General features: G+C 40.6%; 1 protein-coding gene across 5 annotated transcripts in view; it reads right to left on the bottom strand.

Moving 5' to 3' along the window:
- Positions 1-23802, bottom strand: part of NAV3 (neuron navigator 3) — a 415305-nt gene that overhangs the window by 172339 nt on the left and 219164 nt on the right. For all 5 annotated transcript variants that reach the window (XM_073327696.1, XM_073327697.1, XM_073327695.1 and 2 more), the window contains one exon: positions 23222-23341. In XM_073327696.1, the coding sequence (XP_073183797.1) occupies positions 23222-23341 (120 nt within the window). The remainder of the gene's footprint in view (positions 1-23221; positions 23342-23802) is intronic.

The following is a 23802-nucleotide window of genomic DNA, read 5'->3' on the forward strand; positions in this document are numbered from 1 at the left end:
CTGTTCTGTATAAAGTCCTCTTAGATGAGGCCCTGACTCTACTGCATTATGGAAAGGTAGTTTTTGCACTGTGGCTTGGATGTTGAATGGCTACGGAGGGAGAGATGGGGAAGGAGTGAGAGAGAAAGGACTTCATTCGTTGATAGTGACTGTTGTATAGGTCCTTAACACCAGCAATCTAATCCTTATCGCGGAGTTCTTTAAGGCTATCCATGTGCTAAGTGCTAAGACAAATCACTGGCCACGCCAATTTATTTATTGTTATGGAATCAATAAAAAACTACCAGTGATAATGTATTCATTCTGGAACTTTAGATTTTTGCTTTTGATACATTTTCTCATTCTGAGACTGATGGACAGTATGGGCTTTACAATGGCGCCAGGCCCTTACAGACCCCTTTAACCCATCCACATGGCCGGGTCTGGCCCCTTGCCCAGGCCCAGGCCTTGATGTGTGAGTTGCTCCCAGCTGGCAGGTCCCGCTTGCCTATAGAAGGGCTAACCACCCAGCAACCAGTCTCCACCATGCAGGCAGGGTTGGTGGGCACATCCGGGCAGGTTCTTGAGGGAGCCCAGCACAGGCAGGTCCCCCTCCTGATACAGCCTGGCTGATTGCGCTGCTCCTGAGGGGCCGGAGCGATCCCCGCCCCAGGACTGACCCTGGTGTGCTGCTGGCTCAGCCCGACAGACACAGTCACCTCCCAGCAGGCCATGGGTCTCTGCGGGGCCTGTGGAGGGGTGCTGGCAGTGAGGGAGTGAAGGGTGCTGGACACTGGGGGGGTGGGGCAGGTTTGTGTGTTTTGGGGTGCTGGGATAGAGGGGTCTGTGTGGGAGTGCTGGTCAGTAAGGGAGGTCTGTGTGTGGGTACTGTGCAGTTATGGTGGTGGAGACACTGAGCACTGTGGGGGGGGTCTGTGGGCAGTGGGGCACTGGGCAGTAGGTGGTGATGTGCAGGGCACTGTGCAGTTATGGTGGTGTGTGTGTGGGGGGTCTCTGGGCAGAGCCTAGGGGTTTGTGGCAGAGTCTCTGGGCGGTGTGGCGCTAGGCATAGGAGGGGGGTGTGCTGAACGGGGGTGTAGCATGGTGCGGTGCACGGGCCTGTCCCCAAGGGGAAGAGGTGCACTGGCAGTGCAGGGCTGGGCGGGCCAGTGTGCGACTGGTGGCTGCCGGTTTCTAAACAGTGTCCTCGCACTGGGCTGGGCGGCGCTACCCCAGCTCCACCGTGCCCCTTTGCCCTGGCAGGCCCCTTGCTCTGAGGACCAATCCCCTGCACCATGCCCCATTGCCCCCATAGGGATCCACAAATACATTTGGCGCCAGGCCTACAGAAGGTTAATCCGGCCTGATGATGGGTATTTTTTTGTCCAGGCAATGGCAATTAAATCCAGGTATACTTCTAGCACGAAATACAGTACAACTAGTGCAATAACTGTACAGACTGACAGTCAGAAACGCACTATTCTCTATTAGCTAAGGTAGGGGAAAAATACCCTTTCCTAGATACAGAGGCATTTCACATATTTAGAACAGTATTTCCATCCTTTACTTAATTCTTTTGCCACCAGCAACGTGCCTCTTATATATTAAATAATGAAATACACCTTCTCATAATATGAATCAGGCTGAAACCCAAACAGTGCCCTTCCTTTTCCCTTAATATTGCAGAACACATGCTATTTTGTTTGAGAAAACATAGAGGAGTTAGAATTTGAGCTATGTGAGGGGAAAATAGCTCCCAAACTCACTGGTTTATGGGAGCAAGGGCCACAATTTAGTCTGAACGTATAAATGGCTGATTTTAAAAAGACTTAATTCTTAGGCTTTGACCTTGGATGTCAAAGTTTATCACACAGCAAACTATTCCTCAGGAGTTATAAATCTCTGGCTCTCTGGGTTTAAAATGGTAATTGCTGCCAGAATCTTAAGTACAGTGATATAAAGAGAGCAGCTTTAATAAATCATTGCCAGAGCAGCAGCCAATCATCCCTCTTTATTCTCCAACATCCTGAAGCTCTCTCATTTCCCATAAATGTCAGCTTGAGTGAAAATCAGAGGAAACCAAAACTCAGGGCTACTAACTGGCTAGAGCTACAGAGAAAAAGAACAAAAACACAACTGTCAGGCAGAAAATCTGAGAAGAAGACAAACCAGCAGCATGGTACACATACGCTTGCAAATAAATTACTACACTGACAATGTTTGAGACTTCATGGGCAGCTAAGTATGAAAATAATATGAGCCACGGGCACAAATGACTTCAACAGAGAGAAAATAAATGTTCCAAAAAATCCTTTCCCCTCCTTTTCTAATAGATGATGACATCTTTCAAGTCAGAGAATGAACTACTGAGAAAAAGATGAAATACAAAAACAGTCTGGACAGCAAAAATACTGAAAGCCTGTTTCAATGAAATAGGTTCCTGTCCAGTTTATGAACTTTTGCCCTCCTCTTATGTTCAAGTATAATTTTTTTCCACCCACTTTGCAAAGCTAAAGTCAGTTCTTTGAATGTTACACATCAAGGGCATTTGTCAGGATGTTAAAGACTCATTTTCAAATAGAATACATGCAACTATCTTTTGTCGTTGTCTTTTGTCTCTACTGTTCCGTCCTTATCTCAATACTGCATAATAAACATATTCAGTATAGAGTGTAGGATATTAACCAAGCCACCCTCATTAATGCATGGATGTCATGCTCATTCCAAATGGGAGAAGAATAACTCCAGCAGGCAGAAGATGGAGTTCTTGTGAAACTAGAATTGAAGACTAAAAAGATTACTTGTGTACTAAAATTCCCATAGACGGCGGTGTGTGTACATAAGTACATATTAGGTAGGTAAACGAGGACATAATTAGAACCTGAGGGGGGATTATTCTCATATACAAAACAAGAAAGTGAAAATAGTTTGTCTCTATATTTATCAGAAAGCCAGAATGGGGTGAAAAGGTAAAAGGGTAAAGCTATATATAAAAGCTGCATTACTAGTGAGCTACAGTTCCACAATCAAAAGATCAGATGGTGAAATTCTTTAGGTGAGGATACAAGAAATAAAAGAAAAAAAATAAAGGAGAGCATCATCATGAATTTTGTTAGACCAAACCTCATAATACTTATGGGGATTGTAATACCAAGAGAGATACCTGTTGAGTAACAAATTCAACCAAGCTTATATCATCAAATCGGTTCCTAAATTAGGTAGAAGAAAACTTTATGACCCAAAAAGTATGGACTCCAGCTAGAAAGGAAACCATCTTGGACTTTCTTTTTACTAATATGGAGTAATTGATGGAGAACATGAAAAGAATTAGAGATGCTTGAGATTCAGTACAGTAAGGAATGAGCTTATGGAACATAGCAGTACCATGATATTACATGTTAAGAAATAATATTTTGATGAATTAAAATATCTAGCAAGTAAAGTCCAAGTATTAAAAATCACTAGCACCCAAGAAGGCTGGACAATCCTACACAGCACCAGCGAAAAGATGCCACAGACTTCAATTCCTCTTAAAAGAAACATGCAAGGAACAAGAAACGGCCCATGCGACTTCACAAAAAACTGCTGAAAGATCAGAGCTTTTGAAAAAGTCCTGTATCGAAAATGCAAAAGAGGGAGGCAACCAATTAATAATATACACTCAGTCAAGTCTTGCAGAGAAAAGATAAGGGCAGCAAAGAAGCATCATGAAGTAACACTATCCAAATGGGAATACAAAAGGCTTTTATAAATATATCAGAGGAAAAACTAGTGCTAGACAGAAAGCAAGCCCATTAATAAATGAGGAGTGGGTTTAAATTAATGATAACTCAAAAATAGCTGAGCTAGTGACCTCCTTTTACAATCTGTCTTTAACAAGAAAAAATAGTTTGGCAGACTAACTCATTGTACCAATAACCATTATTTTTGAAAAGTCAAGGGAAAGAGTTTGCTAGAGAAAAACTGAAATAATACTCATTTTCCAAAAAGGAAGGGTTGATTCTGTAAATTCCCATCCAACAAATACATTGATTTTATGTTTCTTTCACAAGGAAAAAAATATTGAGACACAAAAATACTGATTGGTTTTAACCAGTTATTTTTGTTTATTCATTTATCCGGTTGAATACCAGGAATGAAAGTCTCTGGCCCATCTTAGTTGCAGTCAGCACATAATGAGAAAGATGGGGGTAGAGATAACTTTATGTCCCTTTTTGGGTCCCCAGACACTGGGGGCAGTAGGGAATTTAGGGTGGCTTTAACTTCCCCTGGGCTGCCAATGGCCTTAAAGGATCATTCTGGCACCTGAGGATAGCTGGAACACAGACTCAGTCACATCTCCTACACTGTAGCTTTCATGGCAGATTTGGCTGTTCCTATGGTTCATTCGTCATTCCTCTTCCACCACAGGGACCCAGTGTACCTATGTGGAAGAGAGCCACAAAGCTTGCATTTTCTCATCATAAAAAGGGATTTACTTGCATAGCTGGCAGCCCTTAAAATAGCAAAGGATAACTTACTTAGAAGGGACGGGGCTGAGGTGATGGTCCTGACCCTAGTACACCAGCTAGTGCCAAAAGGGCAGCTGTGATGGGTGAGTACCATATACCTTGTGTACATATGTAGCATGTGCCACTTTGAAATATGCTTTCCCGCCAATATCTCTTCATTATGTCTCATGCAAACCTTCAATTATTACCAGTGGGAGACTTGTGGTGGATCAAGAGTCACCAAAATCCTATTTTCCAGCCCTGGACTACAATTATAAATATAATCTGGCATTTCCTCGCTCTGAAGTCAAGTACCAGGACTATTTGCCCCCACTGCATTCTGTTTGCTCCCTTTCAGTGTTTAGCCTGCTGGAGAGTTGACTTTCCTATATACATTGGTCACTTTTACAGACTTGCCACTTTTGCCTTAGATAAATAGAGAAGCATTCACAGGATTCTCTCTACTTACTGTTATGAAAACCTAGGGAATACCATGGTAACCTTGGTGAGGATTTGGGAAGTTTTTAAGGGTGACCACTGTACTGTGCGTAGCACATGATTTCTCCTTTGAGAAATGAAAGGACTCTGGGGTTCAATGGGTCAATGGAGGGTCGGCTTTTTATCTATTTTAAAGGGACAAAGGATGAAAATGTAACCATAACACCCATTCTTATCTACTAAAATACACCACTATAACATTCTCATGAGATTCACCTGGTGAAATCATAAAAGACTCTTCTAAAACCACAGTGGTGCCACATATTTATTCTTTAATCTGGATCTTTGGCTGTCTAGAATCCTTATTTATTCTCTGATCACGAAGAGCAAGAGGCTGGAAAGGAGAGCAGGATTCATCTCTGGTTGGGTTTCCCTAAAGAACAAAGGCTGCCAGGGTATGCACATTAATTTATTAATCTCTCCTAATGGACTTCTTGAGGGGCAAGTGAAAAGAGAAAGCCATTCACTAAATCTACAACTGTCACATCCAGCATCTTGAACTAACTGCACATCATGCAGCAAGACGTGGCCCTATGTACAGTAGAAAATTTATACTGTGGCACACCATGGGTGATTTTTTTTTAATTCAAAAGATGTTTTTCACAAGAGATTCAATAGAAGTCAGTCAATCTGTGAAGATATAGTGGTGTAAAATTCCTACTGGTGCCTCTCTATGTTTAAAAATGCATATGCCTAATGCATGTCAGCCAAATCTTTGCATTCTCTCTTATAACTTAGTTTTATTCACAGTTCTACTACGTAATTCTCCATAGTACAAGTCATTGGAAAATTAGCAGTTTGTTATACCTACCAGTTTTTAATGGAAATCTCGTCTTCAGGACACAATGAACACTACTTGTTTATTGCTAAATTATCCTATCTTTCTTTTTTTTCTTTCCACATTAGCATAGCTATTAGCTAGTACATGGCCTCACTGCTTCAAATCACAAACTGAAAAATCAATGTGTGAGATAATTAGATGGAGTTGATGTTACCTGTGGTTTATGCTAGACTTGTATCACTAATTCTAGCAACATACATATTTGAGACTCCAGAAACTATTACATTCCACAGAATGCAGCCTTGCCACTTGAATGAGAAGTGCTGGTTTCCCAGCAACTGCTGGCTGATGCACTTCAGCACTGCAGTCTTATGATCAGAAATCAATTTGGGGTCTTGAAGTGATTATAGAAATATAATCTTGATCAGCAACAGCAATAAAAAGGTAAGACAATTTTTCATGAAAATGAAAACATTACTAGCAGAAATACAAGAGGCCCCCTGATCATCACGTAGCTCTTATGTGAAAGCAGCCTCAACTTTGCACTGATAATTAGTATCATTATGAAAATTTCAAGCTAGATCATGAATGGTGGCTGAGAAACACTTGGCAAGGCTGAGGAGTTGTGGAAGCAAAGGTGGCTCTAGATCATCTTTGCATTTTCCTTGATTCTGGGGCTGACTGGGGGAGAGCTGACTTTCAGTGTAATTTAGAGGAGCCTCAATGTTGCGCGAAGGCTACTTCTGCACTACAGTCAGGGGTTGTAATCTGCAGCTCATGTAGATATACCCATGCTATCTGTAATCTAACTAACTAGCTCACTAAAAATAGCGGTGATGTTGAATTTGCATGGGCTTCAGTGTAGGCTGTGCTCGTGTTGATAGCCCACGCTGCTGCTATTTTTAGTGAGCTAGCTAGATTACAGCTAGTGCAGGTATGTCTATATGACTGAATTACACCCCAGCTGCAGTGTACATATAACATAAATTATGCCCAATTGCCCATTACCCTAGGGGCCATTCCGGCTTCCGGGCATCACCATGCGTCCTGTCTCCAAGGAGAATTCCCTGCACTGGAATCCAGAAAATCTGCTACACCTTATGTATACTACCCAGTGTATACTTCCAAAGGGGAGTCCACAGGGAGCTGGTTAAGGATGCTTTCTGATTTCTGTGCTGCCAGAGTGGTGTAAAACAGTTGGAGAAGCACAACGTAAAGTAGAAATGCTGAAACAAGGATATATGGTTATTCTCTTTATTTATAAAGTCAAGGATTGCACTGTTCAGTCACATTAATGCACAGTGGTTTGCGATCCGGGCGATGAAAGTCAGGCCTAGAGTTTTTTGTTGTTTTTAGGAAAACTCGCCAGGAGTCACTGATTTTTTAGGAGGGGAGAGAGGGTTGGTAGGAAAATGCTACTTCATGAAGTTGTTTTTTATCATGGTTGTGGTGTGCCTGCAGTCAGCATAATATTGATATTTAGCGCTTATATAGCACTGCATTACAGGGCAGATTTTCCCATACTGTGCACCATGGGGAATGTAAGGGAGTGTCTGTCAGGGAGGTGGTGGTTATAGTTCCCTGATTCTGCATGCTACTCAGCACCAGTCCTGGCCATGGCATGCATTAGTATACTCATGGGACCTTACACCAGATGAAGGTCAGTGAAGTACAGAGTAGATACAACACACTCCTACCTAGGATATAGGGTTGGGTGACGGGGTGGCTGGTGCAGGAGTTAGCTCAAGTTTTATGTCAGTGGAGAGTTTCCTTCCACCTCCACTGAACTCTCTTTTGAAGCAGACTTAAAATGTGATGACAATTCATTGCAATTACAAGTAGGTAAGAGACTTCATAGCAATGAAGCCCTGCACAGCTGGAATTTAAAACAAACAGTAGTACTTAAAAAAAAAAAAACCTCGCCTTTTCTTTAAAAAATGGGTTTGATTTTCTTTTTTAAATCAGAATTTGCCTACATTCTCGGTTACTGTGTTTGTGACCTTAATGTTTTTACACAAGACACAAAAACAAGGTGAGTAATAAGATCAACACTATCATCTAGCCAGTGGTAACATCTTATTTCCAGGATGTCAGTTATCAATAACAATAATGCAATCAACAAGGATTACAATACCAACCGTGACCCAAGGTACTATATAGCACATGAAGCTGCATGAAGCACTCCAATAAAAATTATAAGCATAAATAAATAGATATGATTAAGTTTAAATATAAACAAAACTAATGACTAGCTAAGAGCAACCACATTCCAGACTGGGACAATAAACCAATTAGAAGCATATTTGACCTTTTTCTGCAATTTATAATTGGAACAGTTTATAGAACACTTTAAGTTGCTCTCAACAGTGTCTAAAATTAATGAAAAACAACATATCTGATACACACTAAACAAACTCAACCTAAGACAATATAATCTTTTCCTAGCACCTCTACTCATGTGAATTATGGGTAAAAATGGAACTGTATCACATCCTTTGCATTTTAACATCTTGGATAACTGTCCTTTCCGTAAGATGAGGGGGAGAGAATTGCTTGCCTACCAGCAAAAATTCTCCTCAGGCAGCTTGGCGGATTTTGCTGGCTTTTGTCTTTTCCTTGAGCCTTTTGCCCAGTAGCTCCCCTGGAATATATATTCAGTTGCAGCCTGGGTCCAATGATTCCTCCCCTTCAATTGAGGGTGTGGGCCTCTACCTTTGAGTGAGCCTAGAACTGTCTGACTCAGTACCTGCAAATAGTCCACTGGAATATATTCTTGTAACAAGAGTGAAAGGAGTATCTGAATAATTCCAAGAAAAGGAAGAACTCCTTGGATCCAGCAGTACTACGTTTTTAACATAGAGGCCTTGAAAAGCTTGTTTCCTCACCTTTAAAAAGAGGGGCATTGAACCTCTGCGTATTCTGGAACTTTTGGTGCCAGGATTTTTACCAGTGGTTCTCCTCCCTGTGAGGTTACCGGAATTTGGCTAAGACCTTCATCTATTTGTCATCCTTTAGAGAGTCTGAATCCAGAGCCAAAGTCCAAAAGATAATGCCTTGGAGCAGAAGGGTATCACCAAACTCACCAAAATAGTCTGTGACAGGCCTATGATCTCTCCCAAACTTTCTGTCAAAATGATCTTTTAGGGAATGAAAGTTTCCTCTGTTAGGCCAACTAATTTTATTCACAGAGGGACTGCAATATCTATATTTGGGATGTCTCACAGCTTCCCAGAGGAAGACTATTAAAAAACAAATTCATGCATTGCTTTAGATTCTCTGGCAATGTCCTTGTAGAAATTAATAGAGGAGGCCATTAGATTATCTAGCTTGACCTCCTGTATCTCACAAGCCATTACATTTCACCCAGTTATCCCTGTATTGAGCCTAATAACTTGTATTTGACAAAGCATATCCTCCAGAAAGGCATGATCTGAAGCTATCAAGAGATGGAGAATCCACCACCTAATTTGGCAGTTTGTTTCAAAGGTTAATCACCCTCACTACTAAAATGTGCCTGATTAGTGATTTGAATGTGTTTGGCTTCAACTTCTAGCCATTGGTCTCTTCTTATGCCATTCTCTGCTAGATTAGGGAGCTTGTTTATATCCAGTATTTTTTTGCTGTGAAGGTACTTAAACACTGTAATCAACACCTTAGTCTTCTTCTTGACTAACTAAACAGATTGAACTCTTTAAATCTTTCACTGTAAGGCATTTTTTCCAGCCTCTTGAATACTTTTTGTGGCTCTTTTCTGTACCTTCTCCATTTTTCGAGTATCCTTTTGAAAATGTGGACATCAGAACCGTAAAAAACAACATTCCAGTATCGGTTTTACTAATGCCATATGCAAAGGTAAATCAGCTCTCTACACCTGCTCACTACTCCCTTGAATATACATCCAAGGATTGTAGTAGCCCTTTTTGTCACAGATGGGGGCTTCTTTCTGGACTTGAACTGCCTCTTCCCAGGGAAACCAATTCTCACAAAATTCAGCTGTATGGACACCATTCCACTGAAGGTGTAAATGTCTGTGCCAAAAACAAACAAAAACAAAAAAAACACCCTCCTCTACTGCGAACCACTCAGTTACAGCAGAAGGATGAGTGAGGGGCAAAGTCATGGAGACCCAGGGATTTATCATCCCCTGCTTCCCAACCTGACTGCATCTTGCTCTGGACCTTTATTTCTGCCTGGGCTCAGTGCTAGCTGGTCTGCCTCCCTGGCCCCTAGCCAAGAAGGATGTAGCCAACTGGGGAAGTAATGGGGAGGAGAAGACCTGGTCTTCATCCCTCTCTTACTTAGACTTCCCAAATTGAAGGCCACTAAAGCATTTCTGGTCCTTCCTACATTAATGTACTCTTTGCTGAGTCTCTGCCTAAGTCAAGGCAACTCCCACATAGGACATGCCTGGTGTCTGTCTGGGAAAGGCACTGTATCTTGTAGGTTTATCCCTCCCTCACTGCAGGATCCAGAGGAGGCCAGTGTCATTTATATGGAGGCTCCCAACAGATCCCTTCCCTGAGGATTTTCCTGAGGATGCCCATGGAACTCTTCAGAAAGGTGTCACAGAAAATATAAAATAGCCCTGGCTTTATCATCATTTCCTGGAAACTTCTGTGGGAACCAGAGGGAGCCAGTGTCTCTTACAGGCCTGCCATTGGTTTACCCACCCCTGTCCCCAGTCCACCCAAATCCACTTTCTCCCACAGTTGCAGTTCTGGACCTATGCACAGCAAGCTCCAGAAGGTTCTGAGGAGGTGAGTGGGTGGTGCCATGAAGGTAGTCATCTGCACTCCTGCACAGATCCACCTGTGGACAGTCCCTTCCCCGCTTGTATCTGGGTGGGGGGGGGGAAAGAGAGTGGTGAAAGTCCCAACCACTTGAGACTAAACTGACCAATAGGAATATGCACTAAATGACCTAGTAATGTTTTTCATCATGTGATTTCTTGTTCAGTTCCTTTCCCCAGCAATTTGTTCAATTTTATTTGATTTATTTAATTTCATTTATTTTTGGATAAGGTAATATACTAGTGTCTGATTTAAAATTGTAGGATATTTTAATTGGGCATGCTCTGCTCCTGCCTTCTGACACCCCAGACACAGTTCAGACTCCACCGATTAGGTATCCACACTGAGCAGTTTATTACAGATCTTCGGTTAATACCTTTACAGTTCCATACAGCAATACTACTTACAGCAGTGATACTCAGACTGAGGCTTGGGAGCCACAAGTGGCTCTTTAATGTGTCTCCTGTGGCTCTTTGCAGCACTTGATATTAAAATATTATGTGATTTAATTATTAACCTATCGAAGATATTAACCAGTCAAGATGCTTTTACTATATTCTCCAATTATAGAATACTTGGTCAGTCATTTTTGCTGTGAGAATTATATATAATTCTCACATTTCACATGGGTGTAATGTATACATATATATAATGTGTGTGTGTATATATATATATATATATATATTAAATGAAACAATGAATTTACACTACTGTGGCTCTTTTAGGTAATGTTGATCTCTAATTTGGCTCCTGAACCACTGAGATCTGAGTATCAATGATTTACAGTGTCACTTATACCATCACCCCTTCCCCAAGGGCCTGAGAGGGGAAGAGGTCTCCCTTCCTTCAGATTTCTCTAAACTTAGGCTCAGTCAGCCCTGCTCCTCTCCTTGTACTTTCTTCTTGTGCCAGTCCTCAGCTGATGGGCTAATTAATCCCTTAGCATGCCTAACCTGGTTAGATAATTACATTTGGTTCCTCCCTCAGACCTCTCTGGGGGATCTACTTAATGTCCGAGTGATCAGAGTACTGGCTCACCTGTTACTTCCAAGTACTTTATCACAGATATGTTAAGCAAAAACCCCCAATCCTCTAAAGTATATTGCTAAGATTTATTTCCAAATTAAGCACTTTGAGGAATGAGAAATACCTATACTGTCAATTATTGTTGTTCCCAAGGCAATGCAATTCTTTTCAAAGCTACAAACTCTTTTAAAATTGAATGAAGCAATTTTTGCTTTCATGAGTTTACCCACTCAGCGTCCACCCTTTTCTGTTCTGTGCTTCAATCTGAAATATTCTGGACCATAATTTCTCCCACGCAAATAACTAAGGAAGTTAAACCTCACAGCCAAAACACACTGGAAACCTTTTAACACCTTTTTCTTTTAGGAGAGTTTAAATTAGGGAAAAGTGTGTTTTTTTTAAATTTGATACAAAGAAAGTTTATTCTTTTAAATGATTCGATGCACTTAGCAGGTTTGAATTATGAATTAATTGTATCCTTTGGTACAAAAGATTTTGTAAAATGCATTGCGGGTTCCGTTATTAATTTTGCACATCTGATCCTGCTTAAATTGTTATGACAATGTTTTGTTTACATATGGCAAGGAAATCTTTGAAGGCTTAATATTTTAACAATTAGATACAGATGAGATTAATGCTGTAACTTCAAACGAAAACAAACTCCAAGCATACTGATGTACCAAATATTTGTCTGTTAGGAGAAGTCACCACAGGGGAACCAAAATAAGGGCAGCAAGTCTCCAGAACCTCCTTTATGAAAAAGGATCATCTTTTCCTTTCTTGATCAAGAGAGACTCAGAAGTGACACAATTTAGATTTGAAAAGTAGAATGTGATAGAATTGCATGGAAAGAAACCTTTCAAAGAAAGAGGTGAACATATTAGTATTCTACAGAGAGTATTACAGAGTGAGTGATGTTCTGTACATTGACTGGTGGCTACTCTCTGTGATGTATCCTTACCAAATCACAGCTTCATGGTCTGTCAACTTGGACAACGACTGTACCAAACTTCCTGGGCTGAATAGCCTTTTCTTATTCTGAAAATGTAAAGGCTTTCATGTTCCATAACCTGTTCAGCCTTGTTGACGTGTTAATTCTTTTCACTTTCACCTAGTTACAAATACTGCATGATAATTTCTCAGCCTGGATCCTGGGAATCATTTTTACTTCTAATATATAGTGGGCAAGTAAAATTCCACCATAATTTGCATAATTTGCTTTGCATCATAATTGCCAATCCAAAGTTCATTTTGAAAACATACATTACGGACATATTGTAATTTTCCTACCAGCCTCATGTATGGAATAGCATCTTATTGTCATGTCCCAAAAGTAGTGCATGAAGCGAATTGCAACTCAAAGTTTACATTTGTCTACACTGCACACACGGCAGGGTTTAGTGCACAAACTCATTTAGTCCCCTAGCATGGGTATAAATAACAGTCTGGACCATGGCAAATAGAATAAAGACATGCCTGAAGGGTATGGATATGTACATACCCTACATTGCTCTCTACTTGCCCAAGCCATGCCTCTCCAACTACATTGCTATTTTTAGCAGTGTAGCATCCACTGCCTCCCTACTGCTGGAGTCTTTCTCCACTGCACTGAAAAGCTCCGGCAGCAGGGAAAGGCTCTGGAAGAAGGGAGAGATTCTGGCAGCAGGGAGCTGCTGAAGCCTTTCCCCTCTGCCTCCCTTCTGCCAGAGCCTTTCATTGGCACATATAGCTACACACCACAATGTGGATGCTGCCTGCTTTGCACTGTGGTGTGTAGCTACATGTATGTTACATGACAACTCCAGTGGTGTGCTGTGTGGACGCAGCTAAAAGAGTCACAACCTGCCTTTCAGTTCTATCCCTGCTCCAACAGGGACAGCCCTATGCTCAGAGCAGTGCACATGCTCCAATGTCCTGACCCAGTGTCTTGGAGGGGCATTACTAGGGCTCCATCATTTCCTAGCCCCACCCACCCCTCATGCACCTGGAGGGGTGGCAGAGGTGCAGTACAACATAGCTAGTTGGCACAAGGGAGCCTTATGTCCATTTTTACCTCCCCCCTACATGGGTGTTGCAGGATGGGCCAAGATCTGGCCCTTAGTTTTACTCATAATTTCCCATCATTTGTGAATTCTACTTAAGCTGCCAAATACAAAATGTTCCAAGACACTGATTTCTAGCCAAAAAATCCATGAGAGAGATTTTCAGTGTTTTGAATAAGCCTACTTCCTTTGAAGAGGTTAATTTCAAGAGTCATGCAATGGTGTTCTCCTTGCCTGCCACGCATGCATATGTTTATTTAAGCTTAGTAAGCAGTCAATCAGTACATAAGCAGTTCTTAAACATATAGTACATAAGCAGTTCTTAAACATAACATTTTTAAGGCAGGAGAGCAAGACATTTTGTTTTAATAATCAAATATTTTTCTCTAGGAGGAAGCAGGTATCTCTGAGGATTATCAATACCTAAGGCAAAGTAGAGCAAAAAGTAGGTTGGTGATCCATTCTTTGGGCAGATATTATTGTATCCCATATAGTAAACCCTGAAAAGCTCCCAACACAAAGAGACACACAATTTTTACAAGGGGCTAATGAAGTAATTGTCTAAAATAGATCATTTTTGTAATCTTTCAGAGCTGTAATCTCAATTCTACTTAGTACAGGGTATGCTCTCCAGTATAGGTCTTTGTTAGTGGCATAACAGCAGAAGACAATCATCAGAGAAGGCCAGCTCCCCAAGTCATCAGTGAAACCAAGTCAGTTTACAGAATATAGTGTATTCCCTGGCTTCTGGAATCAAATGCATACCACACCAAAGAGAATCAAATTAAATCTTTATATAATTAAACCTGGAGTGTTCTTGTGAGCAGTCAAAAGCTTGCTCCCATCTCATTCTTCTAATTAAAGACAGACTGTAAATCATTCTTTTCCCCTTAGTAATTAGTTACAGTAGCGGACCAGAAAGATGCTGCTACTGAAGGTGTATTCAAGCACTCTGCATGTCTGAGAGAGTCTTCATCATGCATACTGATATCCTCCTTAGAAATAGTAGGTTACAATCAAAACAATCCCATCTACATTCTTCCTGAAAGGAAATATTTGCACTTTGTTAAAATATAATGAAATCCAGCCTCACTGCAAATAATTTATAACTATTTAAAATAAACATTGAGTTAAGCAGAAATGAAGAATGCAAATAGAATGCATATGACACTAGTAAATATGTCCATACCACCCACTCTCTAAGGGTAGATTAAACGGAATGTACAATGGATCAGCTGCAAATGGATGTCTCTCATCTTAATGATCCTACAATAAGTTAAATGGTTTAGCCCATTTAGCATCATGTGAAAACCAATTCACTTCCACTCCTTGCAGAAGACTAAAAAGTTACTTCCATATATGGTGACAGGTTTCAGAGTGGTAGCCGTGTTAGTCTGTATCAGCAAAATAACGAGGAGTCCTTGTGGCACCTTAAGAGACTAAAAAATTTATTTGGGCATAAGCTTTCATGGACTAAAACCCACTTCATCAGATGCATGGAGTGAAAAGTACAGTAAGCAGAATATGTATTATAGCACATGAAAAGATGGGAGTTGCCTTACCAAGTGAATTACCCCTTCTTGTCAACTGTTGAGAATAGGCCACTTCCCCCTTAACTGAACTGGCCCATTAGCACTGACCCCCCCACTTGGTAACGCAACTCCCATCTTTTCATGTGCTATAATATATATTCTGCTTACTGTATTTTTCACTCCATGCATCTGATGAAGTGGCTTTTAGCCCACAAAAGCTTATGCCCAAATAAATTTGTTAGTCTCTAAGGCGCCACAAGGACTCCTTGTTGTTTTTACTTCCATATATGTCACTTTCACAAATCTGAACCAGCTAATTAACTGATATTATCTCTTTCTGTTACTATTTAACAAAAACAGAGAAAGAGAAAACTTCATTTGTTATTCATTTCCCATAAATAATCACTTGCAGCTCATTCTTGTTTTGAGCTAAACATCTGCCATCTACTTTTCTTTCCTTTTCAATGTAATTTCCTTATATAAGCTTAACATCAGCAGACATTACATTGCAGGTCTGTGACAGTTTAACAAACTTATGACAGAATAACAACAGCACTGTTTATATTGTTGATATTAATAAGACATTTGAACTTAAATATTTAGTGTTTTGGTTTGTGTTTCTGTTGATTGGTATAAAAATTTAAAGCAACCAAAGAAAGAGTAGAATCCCACAAAAATTAGATCAAAGGTTGCTTTATTTTATTCATATTGACCAGGTTCTTGCTTTTGAAAACATGACCAAGGACACAGTAATAGTCAATCAAAGTAAAATGTCCTTTCTAAATTAATATAAATTTACAAATCATGCTAAAATAAAACTTACTATTGACTTATGTTTACGGTGTTATTGTAGCTGTGTTGGTCCTGGGATATGAGAGAGACAAAGTAGGTGGTACGTTTTACAGGACCAACTTCTGTTGGCGGAAGGGACAAGCTTTCAAGATTAATTTATGATCTTTTAGAATACATATTCATCCACAGTGTCTTTGTACGCTTAATGACTTAAGGTGTCAAAATAAATCAACAGCACTGATTTGACAGGATTTATCTATCAAGCATGGGCTGTATAAAAACATGTGTAGATTTTATATAGTTTAGCATAGCACTGCTGGTTTATAGAAATATTATAAAAAACCCTAAAATATGTATTGAAAAAGATACTCCTAGCTGAGTATTATTTTGATAGCATAGCAACAACATATGCTAAAATGAGTAAAGATTTACAACAGAGACTATGGAAAGGCAAGATGATTTGAAAATAATGAACACAAATGATAGAAGAGGTTAACAGTAACAGATGCTGAGAGAAATTTTGGAAGATTAGAACTGATGAAGAAAGCAATAATAGTAAAAAGAAAGTTTTATATTTAAATTATACCAGAAGATGGGTTCTTTAATTATGTTTTTCAGGGATATCAGGATAATAACAGCAAAAGTACTGAGGTTATTTCACTGTTACTGTGACCTTAGGCTATACAGTGTACTACAAAATCACAGCCATGAAAAATTATGAAAACAGGTCACATGATCTGGTAAATCATGCCAGTTTTCAAAACTAATATAATGACCTTTTTTGTTGTGTGCCATAGTGTACCAATGCCAGATGCACTCTGTGATGAAGGCAGATGCAGCAGAGGAATGTCAAGCTGTAATGCAAAGAGCAGTGGACTCGTAGTTGGTAGGGTTCCCAGTTTTGCCTGAGTAAGGCCTGTTGGATTGGGCAAAAACCAAACATTTATTCACTGATTTATTTACCTATTATTTCACAGACCTGGTGTGATTATTTTTATTAATGCTGTAGAGATCACAACCATCAAAGGCAGGAAAGAGGTTAAATGAAAAGGCAACAGTTACAGTGTTAATATGACAGAAGAGTGGTACATTAATCAGATTAGTACTAAACAAGAGGGACTCACGGAAGAAGGCACAGAATGATTACAGGACTGAAATATAGATGGCAAGCAGGAGTGTCCCGAGAGGTAGATGACTTTTATGGTATACCGAACACCTATGTGTAGACAAACAGTCCGATGAGTAAAATTCCAAATAATATCAATGATTTCAATGTAGTGACCGACATTTTGAAAATGAAGTGTGTAGGGGAAACAATCCATGTCACCTACTAAAATTTGAAGTCATCATTCATAATCCTTTCTGCTCCTAACAGAACTGTATGTTGTGAAACTGGGTTCACAGTTCAATCCCCCAAACTTCTTTTTTAAGAAAATACAATATTCTTACTCAACATTCATCTACTGAAGCAAATACTGGGAAAGACTCATAGTCAGCCAGGCAGGAAGTTAGTTAATAAACTGCAGGCAAAATCTGGATTTATTTTATTATAATTATAATTAATAATGTATTATGGTGATTATGGTTTGGCTGAGAACAAACAACAGGGCAGCCTGAGCTGAGCGTAAAATGACTGCCAAATCCTCTGCACAAGTAACAGATGGTACAAGCATTTTAAGGAAGCCCTAAACATAAGAATGCTGAAACCATGTGAAAAGGGGTTCATGTCAAGCACAGTGCAATAAAAATGCATTCGAGCTGGGTAGTGACCAAGGCACATAAGAGGTACATTCATGGAGAACCAGCCACTTAACTTCTTGGACTTGACCCCAAGCGCATGGCTTAATTTATGGAGAGATTCACAGAGATAAAATGTAACTAAATGGAATGCTTGGCCTGAGGTCTGGCACATTACTGAGAAAGGATAAAGTTAAAGATAGTGTTGGAGGAAGAAAGATGGGGTGACCCACTTCTGCTGATTAGTGTGAAAGTAAGGAAAATGTCATAGCTTTTTGATAGAGTGAGCCAAATTCCATCCTGAGATAAGTAGAAACAACTTGATTGACTTATAACAAGTTTGGATTTGGCTACAGTCGGGCTTTTTATTTTCTGGCTACACAGAATGGCTTGCAAATCATTATCACTCACTTCTAAATTATTTTTTCTACTTTCCAGGGAATTAATTAATTCTGTTTTCTTACATCTAACCTGCTTTAGTTTATATTACTTCCAAAAAGGTTCAAACTTTAAGAATGCACCTCAGATGCTCTCCTAGTGAATCCCAAAAGGCAGCAATAAGAGTCCAGGGTAGAAGGGCAAGATGATAAATAAAAATATAATTCAATCACAGAAGGACCACCAGCTACACACAAATTCACACCCACTTCAAAAGATTCATCTGCTCAAGCTGGAACTTTGCTTGCACCTCAGGAAAGACAACAGCAAATGATCCATGCAAATTGGACTTTAAAGATAAAAAGTGTCCAAGTAAGAAAATCTACAATACAAGAACCATGGGACTATCTTAAATTCTGCTGTTTCCAATGTCTCTTCATCCATTTTTCTGAGCTGATATGAATCATACAGTAAAATGACCTGCTATAATGAATCTTTTGAGAGTTTTGTGTATATAGCATTATGTAAGCAACTCTTGAACTCTGACAGACATATTGGATGTTCATGTGTTTAAACTTGTTATAATGTTATGAACAACCTATAAGTTATTTAGAAAGAACTCTTTCATGCTAGGTTTCCACATGGGTTGGTGGGAAGGGGAGAACCTTCCTCCACTAGTTGGCTGTCTGAGAGTCCCAGGGAAAGAGGCAGAGGCCAGCTGTAGTTGCTTACTGAGTAATCATTAACACCATAGGGCTGCTTCTCCTCTTCTTACACCACTGTACCCAGACTGACTTCAGTGCAGTAAGTCCTCTTTTAGCCATGTATGTGAGAGGAAAATCAGATCCAGTGCATGCATCTGTCATAACTAGCATTTTCCCCAAGAGAAACCATTAGCCCACCTGGCTGGAGAGCACTGCCAACTGAAGAATACAAAAAGTCATAAAGGATACAAAGGAATTAAAGGTTTCTGGGAAAACCCAAGTGCAATTTCCATCAGGAACTTGGAGGCACTTTCAGCAAAAGTTGTTGGCTGTAGTAATGGAGAGCATATAGAAAAAAGCCCTTCCTGGATGCATGCTAATGTAAAATATCTATCGGCAGTAATGTCAAGATATTTTCTCTCTGCACACAGCTGCCAATGAAGTGCTTTCCAACTAGGTGGGCAGGGGCAAAAAGATCATGCAGTAACGTCATGAAAGAGGCATTATGGCAAGGCAACTGGTACTTTACTCTCTCTTAAGGAGCACATATATGTCCTTCATAACCTCAAAAGGCAGATATATAGGACTATAGACCTCCCACCTAAGTTCCCTGTAGAAGCTATTCAGTGCCACACAGGTGCTCGAGGAACCCGCCGGGGGACCTGCTGCAGCTGTGGGAGGGGCGCCTATCCTCCAGCCCCAGAGCTGCTGTGGCACAAAGAGGCGCCTCTCCCCCCCAGCCCAGGTGCTGCTGCGGTGAAAGAGAGCTGAGGGGAGTTCTCTCTCCCTGCCGTAGCCCCTGGGCACGCTCCTGTACCCCAAACCCCTCATCCTTGGCCCCACCTTAGAGCCCACACCCCCAGCTGGAGCCCTCACATCCCTGCACCCCAACCCTCTGCCCCAGCCCTGAGCCTCCTCCCACACTCTGAACCCCTCAGCTCCACCCCCACCACATGAATTTTGTTATGGGCATAGATATGAAGGTGATGTGTCACACATCACCGCCATATTGGTGCACATAACAAAATTCATTCCACACCTCGGTGGGAAAAATTAGAGTGAGCACTGCCTCCCACATGAAAGTATAGCATGTAAGTGGTAAGTCAAACCTTAATATAAAGTCTTTTTCTCCCTCAGGGTATGAAAGTAATATCCACAACACTATTTAAGGATAAAAATCAAACTGTAAGTACGCTCACTATGATAAAGTATGGAAATCCATCCCACCAGTCAGAGCAAGGGTCACACTGCAAAAACTTGCATTGTTTTTTCCACCTAGGCTTAGTCCACCTAGTGCACATTGTTGAAATGCACAATAATTTATTTTCATTTCGTTAGAATGATCAAACACAGCTCTCTTGTGCATCAGCTTCCATTTTGGCAAACATGAGTTCTGTGGTCACAAGAACTCATAAAAACAAACAACCGTTTTTGGCACTTGAACATCATATTCTCATTCTTCATGGTGGCATAGGATATACTTACAATACATATAAAAAACTAATATGAAGGGCCATTATTAAAGTTGCAAAGTTAGGAAATGCCAAAATTAAGGTTGCTCAGGCAACCTTAATTCAGCCCCCATGTGTATATGCATTATCATATAACCTTTAATTACATGACCACTGACTATTTTTTCCACAGAACCCCTGCCTTATTTAGTGTTCAGGTGGAACTTAGTGATCAGCAATTCAATATTTTATTTTCTTCTTATTGTTTAATGTCTGGCTCTGTGCCTTATTTACTGGGCACTATTCGAACGCTGCTCTGAAGACAGAATTATTAATTTCCCCAGGGGCTTTTCTATGGTGCTAATCATTATAGTATCTGAATGTTTCACAAACAAGTTAATTTATGTTCACATCTGTGAGGCGAAAGGGTGGTATTATCCCCATTTTACAGATGGCAAACTGAGGCACAGAGAGAGTAAGGTAAAAAGTTTCCACTAATTTTGTATTCCCAATTTAAGATGGCCAGGACCTCATTTTTTCAGGTTATTTAGCATTATACAGCTCTTTATATGTCCAGAATACATCTCCCATTGACTTCAGTTGTGAGTGCGGAGTACTTTTGCAAATCAGACCACAGAGTATCAAATCGGCACCCAGAAAATGAAGAACACACAAGGAGTAGTGACCTGTGAAAAGTGTGGTTTAAGGGACTTGCTCACAGCTACTCTGCTTGAGTGCGGGGATAGAATTCAGTTCTCTAGGGCAGCATTCAAGTGCCTTGACCATGAGACATTCCTTTGTCTCCCTGAAAACCCCTGCCTCATTCACTAGACACCTTCCAACCTCTTGAACAAATGAAGCAAGAGTCTGACAGACACTGTCTCCTTTACTACACACCCCAATTCATCCGTAGAGCAGACTGATCCTGTGCACTGAATGAGGCTAAGGCTTTTCAAAAAAAAGCTCACCATAATTTTTTTAACATGGGGAAAAAATTGTGTTCAGTCCAAATGGTTAAAATTTGGCAAACAGGTAATTATAAGAAACTGAAAATGGTCTTATAATGGCAAATGTCTAGCAACCTTAATAACTGGAGCTGCAGCCAGTCCCCCTGAATAATATAGACAAGCAAAATATTTATGTACATAAATAGTATATAGAAGACATCCACACATATATTATGAAACACAATTTCTAGAGGTGTTCACAAACCAAAATCCCTGACTGGAGTCGAGAGCTTGGAAAGCAAGGAAAATCTGGACCCTCACTCTACAGTGGATTTGAGCTAAAAACCTGGGTCAGATTACTTCTGAAATTTTGGGTGGTTTGAAATTGGTATCTGAATGTTGCAGCGTGGGCCCATCTCTAACAATTTTGAATACCTAATGCTAAACTCATCCTGTCTCTCCCATCTTCTAAACTCTCCATCCTTTTTCTTACACATGAAATTTAAGCTGCTTCTCCTCACAGTCAAGGCTCCACACAAGTCCATCCTGACTACATCTCATCTCTCATTTCCTCCTCCTCCCTCTCTATTGCCTAAGACAACTCCAATCAAATTATATATATTCCTCTCCTACTCTTTCCTTTGCATTTCCTTCAATGCTTGGAATTCCCTTCCTTCCCTAAATGAACCTCTCTTCTTAGATTCCTCTTTAAAACAAACTTCTTTGGCAAAGTCTATCCATGGTAATTCATTTACAAAAGAAAAGCACTGAAAGAAAAGTAACCGCACCTCCAGATTAAAACCATCTTTTTGTACATTATATGTATTCGTTGACTAATCCAGACTGTACGAGCCTTGCATCATGAACATGTTTTCCTCAGACAATTTAGGAAATTATAAATAATCAGAAATCCCAAGGACGGATTGACCTCATAGAGTTGGAGGTCATGGGAGCTGCTTCAGCTAATTTGCTGGGTTTGCAAAACCAGTACAATTTTGTGAATCTTTCCCGCCCCCTGATAAAACCCTCTCTTTGTTTCCCCTAAAGTGAAACTTGATTTTTAAAAATTGGACAAAAACCACACCCTGAATTCTCAACACTGCCAAGCTCTGCAGCTGGATTTTATCTCTGGAATGGTCTGGACTAAAATCCAAGCTCTGAACAACTCTGAGCTCTGCAAAAGATGGGTTATGAATTTAGACCCAGACTTGGTGGCTTGAGTCCATCTCTGAAAAACATATTTTTTGGCTAAAGGAAAAGGGATATAAGATCCTCTTCTCAACGAGGCTTGCACAAGTGAATCTCTGGTATACATGCTGGGATGGACTGTGCCTGGATTTTGCACAGGTGCACAATGAGAGGATGATGCAAGGAGTCTTCTCCCTTTTTGCATGCCTGTACAGAAGCTAGTTATAACTTCAGTCCCTGCATCCACAGAGGCTGCTTTCTTCTAGCATCCCTGGGGGTACAAGGTAGATGGAGAGCTGAGCAGAGTTGACACTAGAGCTCTCCATGGAGCATTTGGCACTATGCTGCTCCAAAAGCAGGGTGGTGGCCATCTTGCACAAATGAGTCCTGTATATATTGCTTCCTGCCCCCAGCTCTGCTCCTTCCCTTCTCCTCCTTTTCCCTGTGTTAGCTTTTCACTTTGCCAGCTCTGTGCGCCATTTTCACTCTATTTGTTTTTCCCATGTATCCCTGTTTACAAGACTTATCATAAAAAATCATCATGTCCTATTTCGGAGAGTTTAACCCCCAAACTGCACCCCCATTCTGGACTTCTTGACGTTCTTCCCCCATCCTCACAAAATGGATTCTTCCCCCATCCTCACAAAATGGATTCTTCCCCCATGTTCTCTTCCTTTTGACAGACTCTTGTTCCCAGGTAGACTTTTTTCCCCGCTTACTGTGGCATTAGGTCCTCTCAATCCTGAGGGCTAAGATCCCAATGAGCCATGAACCCTGCCGTCATCCACTGCTACTCAGGAATAGCTTTGAAATGCTGGCAGGTCTGAATGATGATCAGACCTTGTCTGTAAGCTCCGATAGTTTTTATAGAAAAAAAAGGTGTTACCTGTCAGCATCCACTGTCACATCATGCACCCCTCTTTGGATTACGTCTCGGGAGGCAGCTAGGTCTGGTATTCGGTTCAGACTTCTTGTATACAGGTTGAGTCCGCCGTCTGTCATGTACCTGAAAATAAATGTCTGGAGAATCAGTAGGAAATGGAAACATCTGGCAATTATGTTTTGTTCTACAGCTAATGGGCTGTTGAATTCAGAGCTCAAAGTAAAGATTTTCCCACCTTATAATACTTTTGTATTAATACTATCAGGGTATCGCCTTTCATCACACTGTCTCCCTCACAAAGAGATTAGCCTCTGCTGCCACTCTTGTTATTTTTCTAGGATTTTTTGCCTTGTTTGTGTTTAGCACAGGAAAAAGAGTTGTGCTAAATCTTACAATATTCCAGGTCCCTTCATGAATCTGTCTTGCATTTTACGATGCTGGCTGAAGGCAATAGCACCAGAATTAAGAAAAAGCATAGCCCTGATAAAAGCAAGCATTTCCATCTGAAAGGGTGAACAGAAGACAGAGCTTACGAATCTGACTTTACAGTCCTTACTCTGGTGCAATCAGATAGTCAGCTATGC

The sequence above is a fragment of the Lepidochelys kempii genome, chromosome 1 (genome assembly GCF_965140265.1).
Source record: "Lepidochelys kempii isolate rLepKem1 chromosome 1, rLepKem1.hap2, whole genome shotgun sequence".
In the NCBI taxonomy this organism is placed as follows: domain Eukaryota; kingdom Metazoa; phylum Chordata; order Testudines; family Cheloniidae; genus Lepidochelys; species Lepidochelys kempii.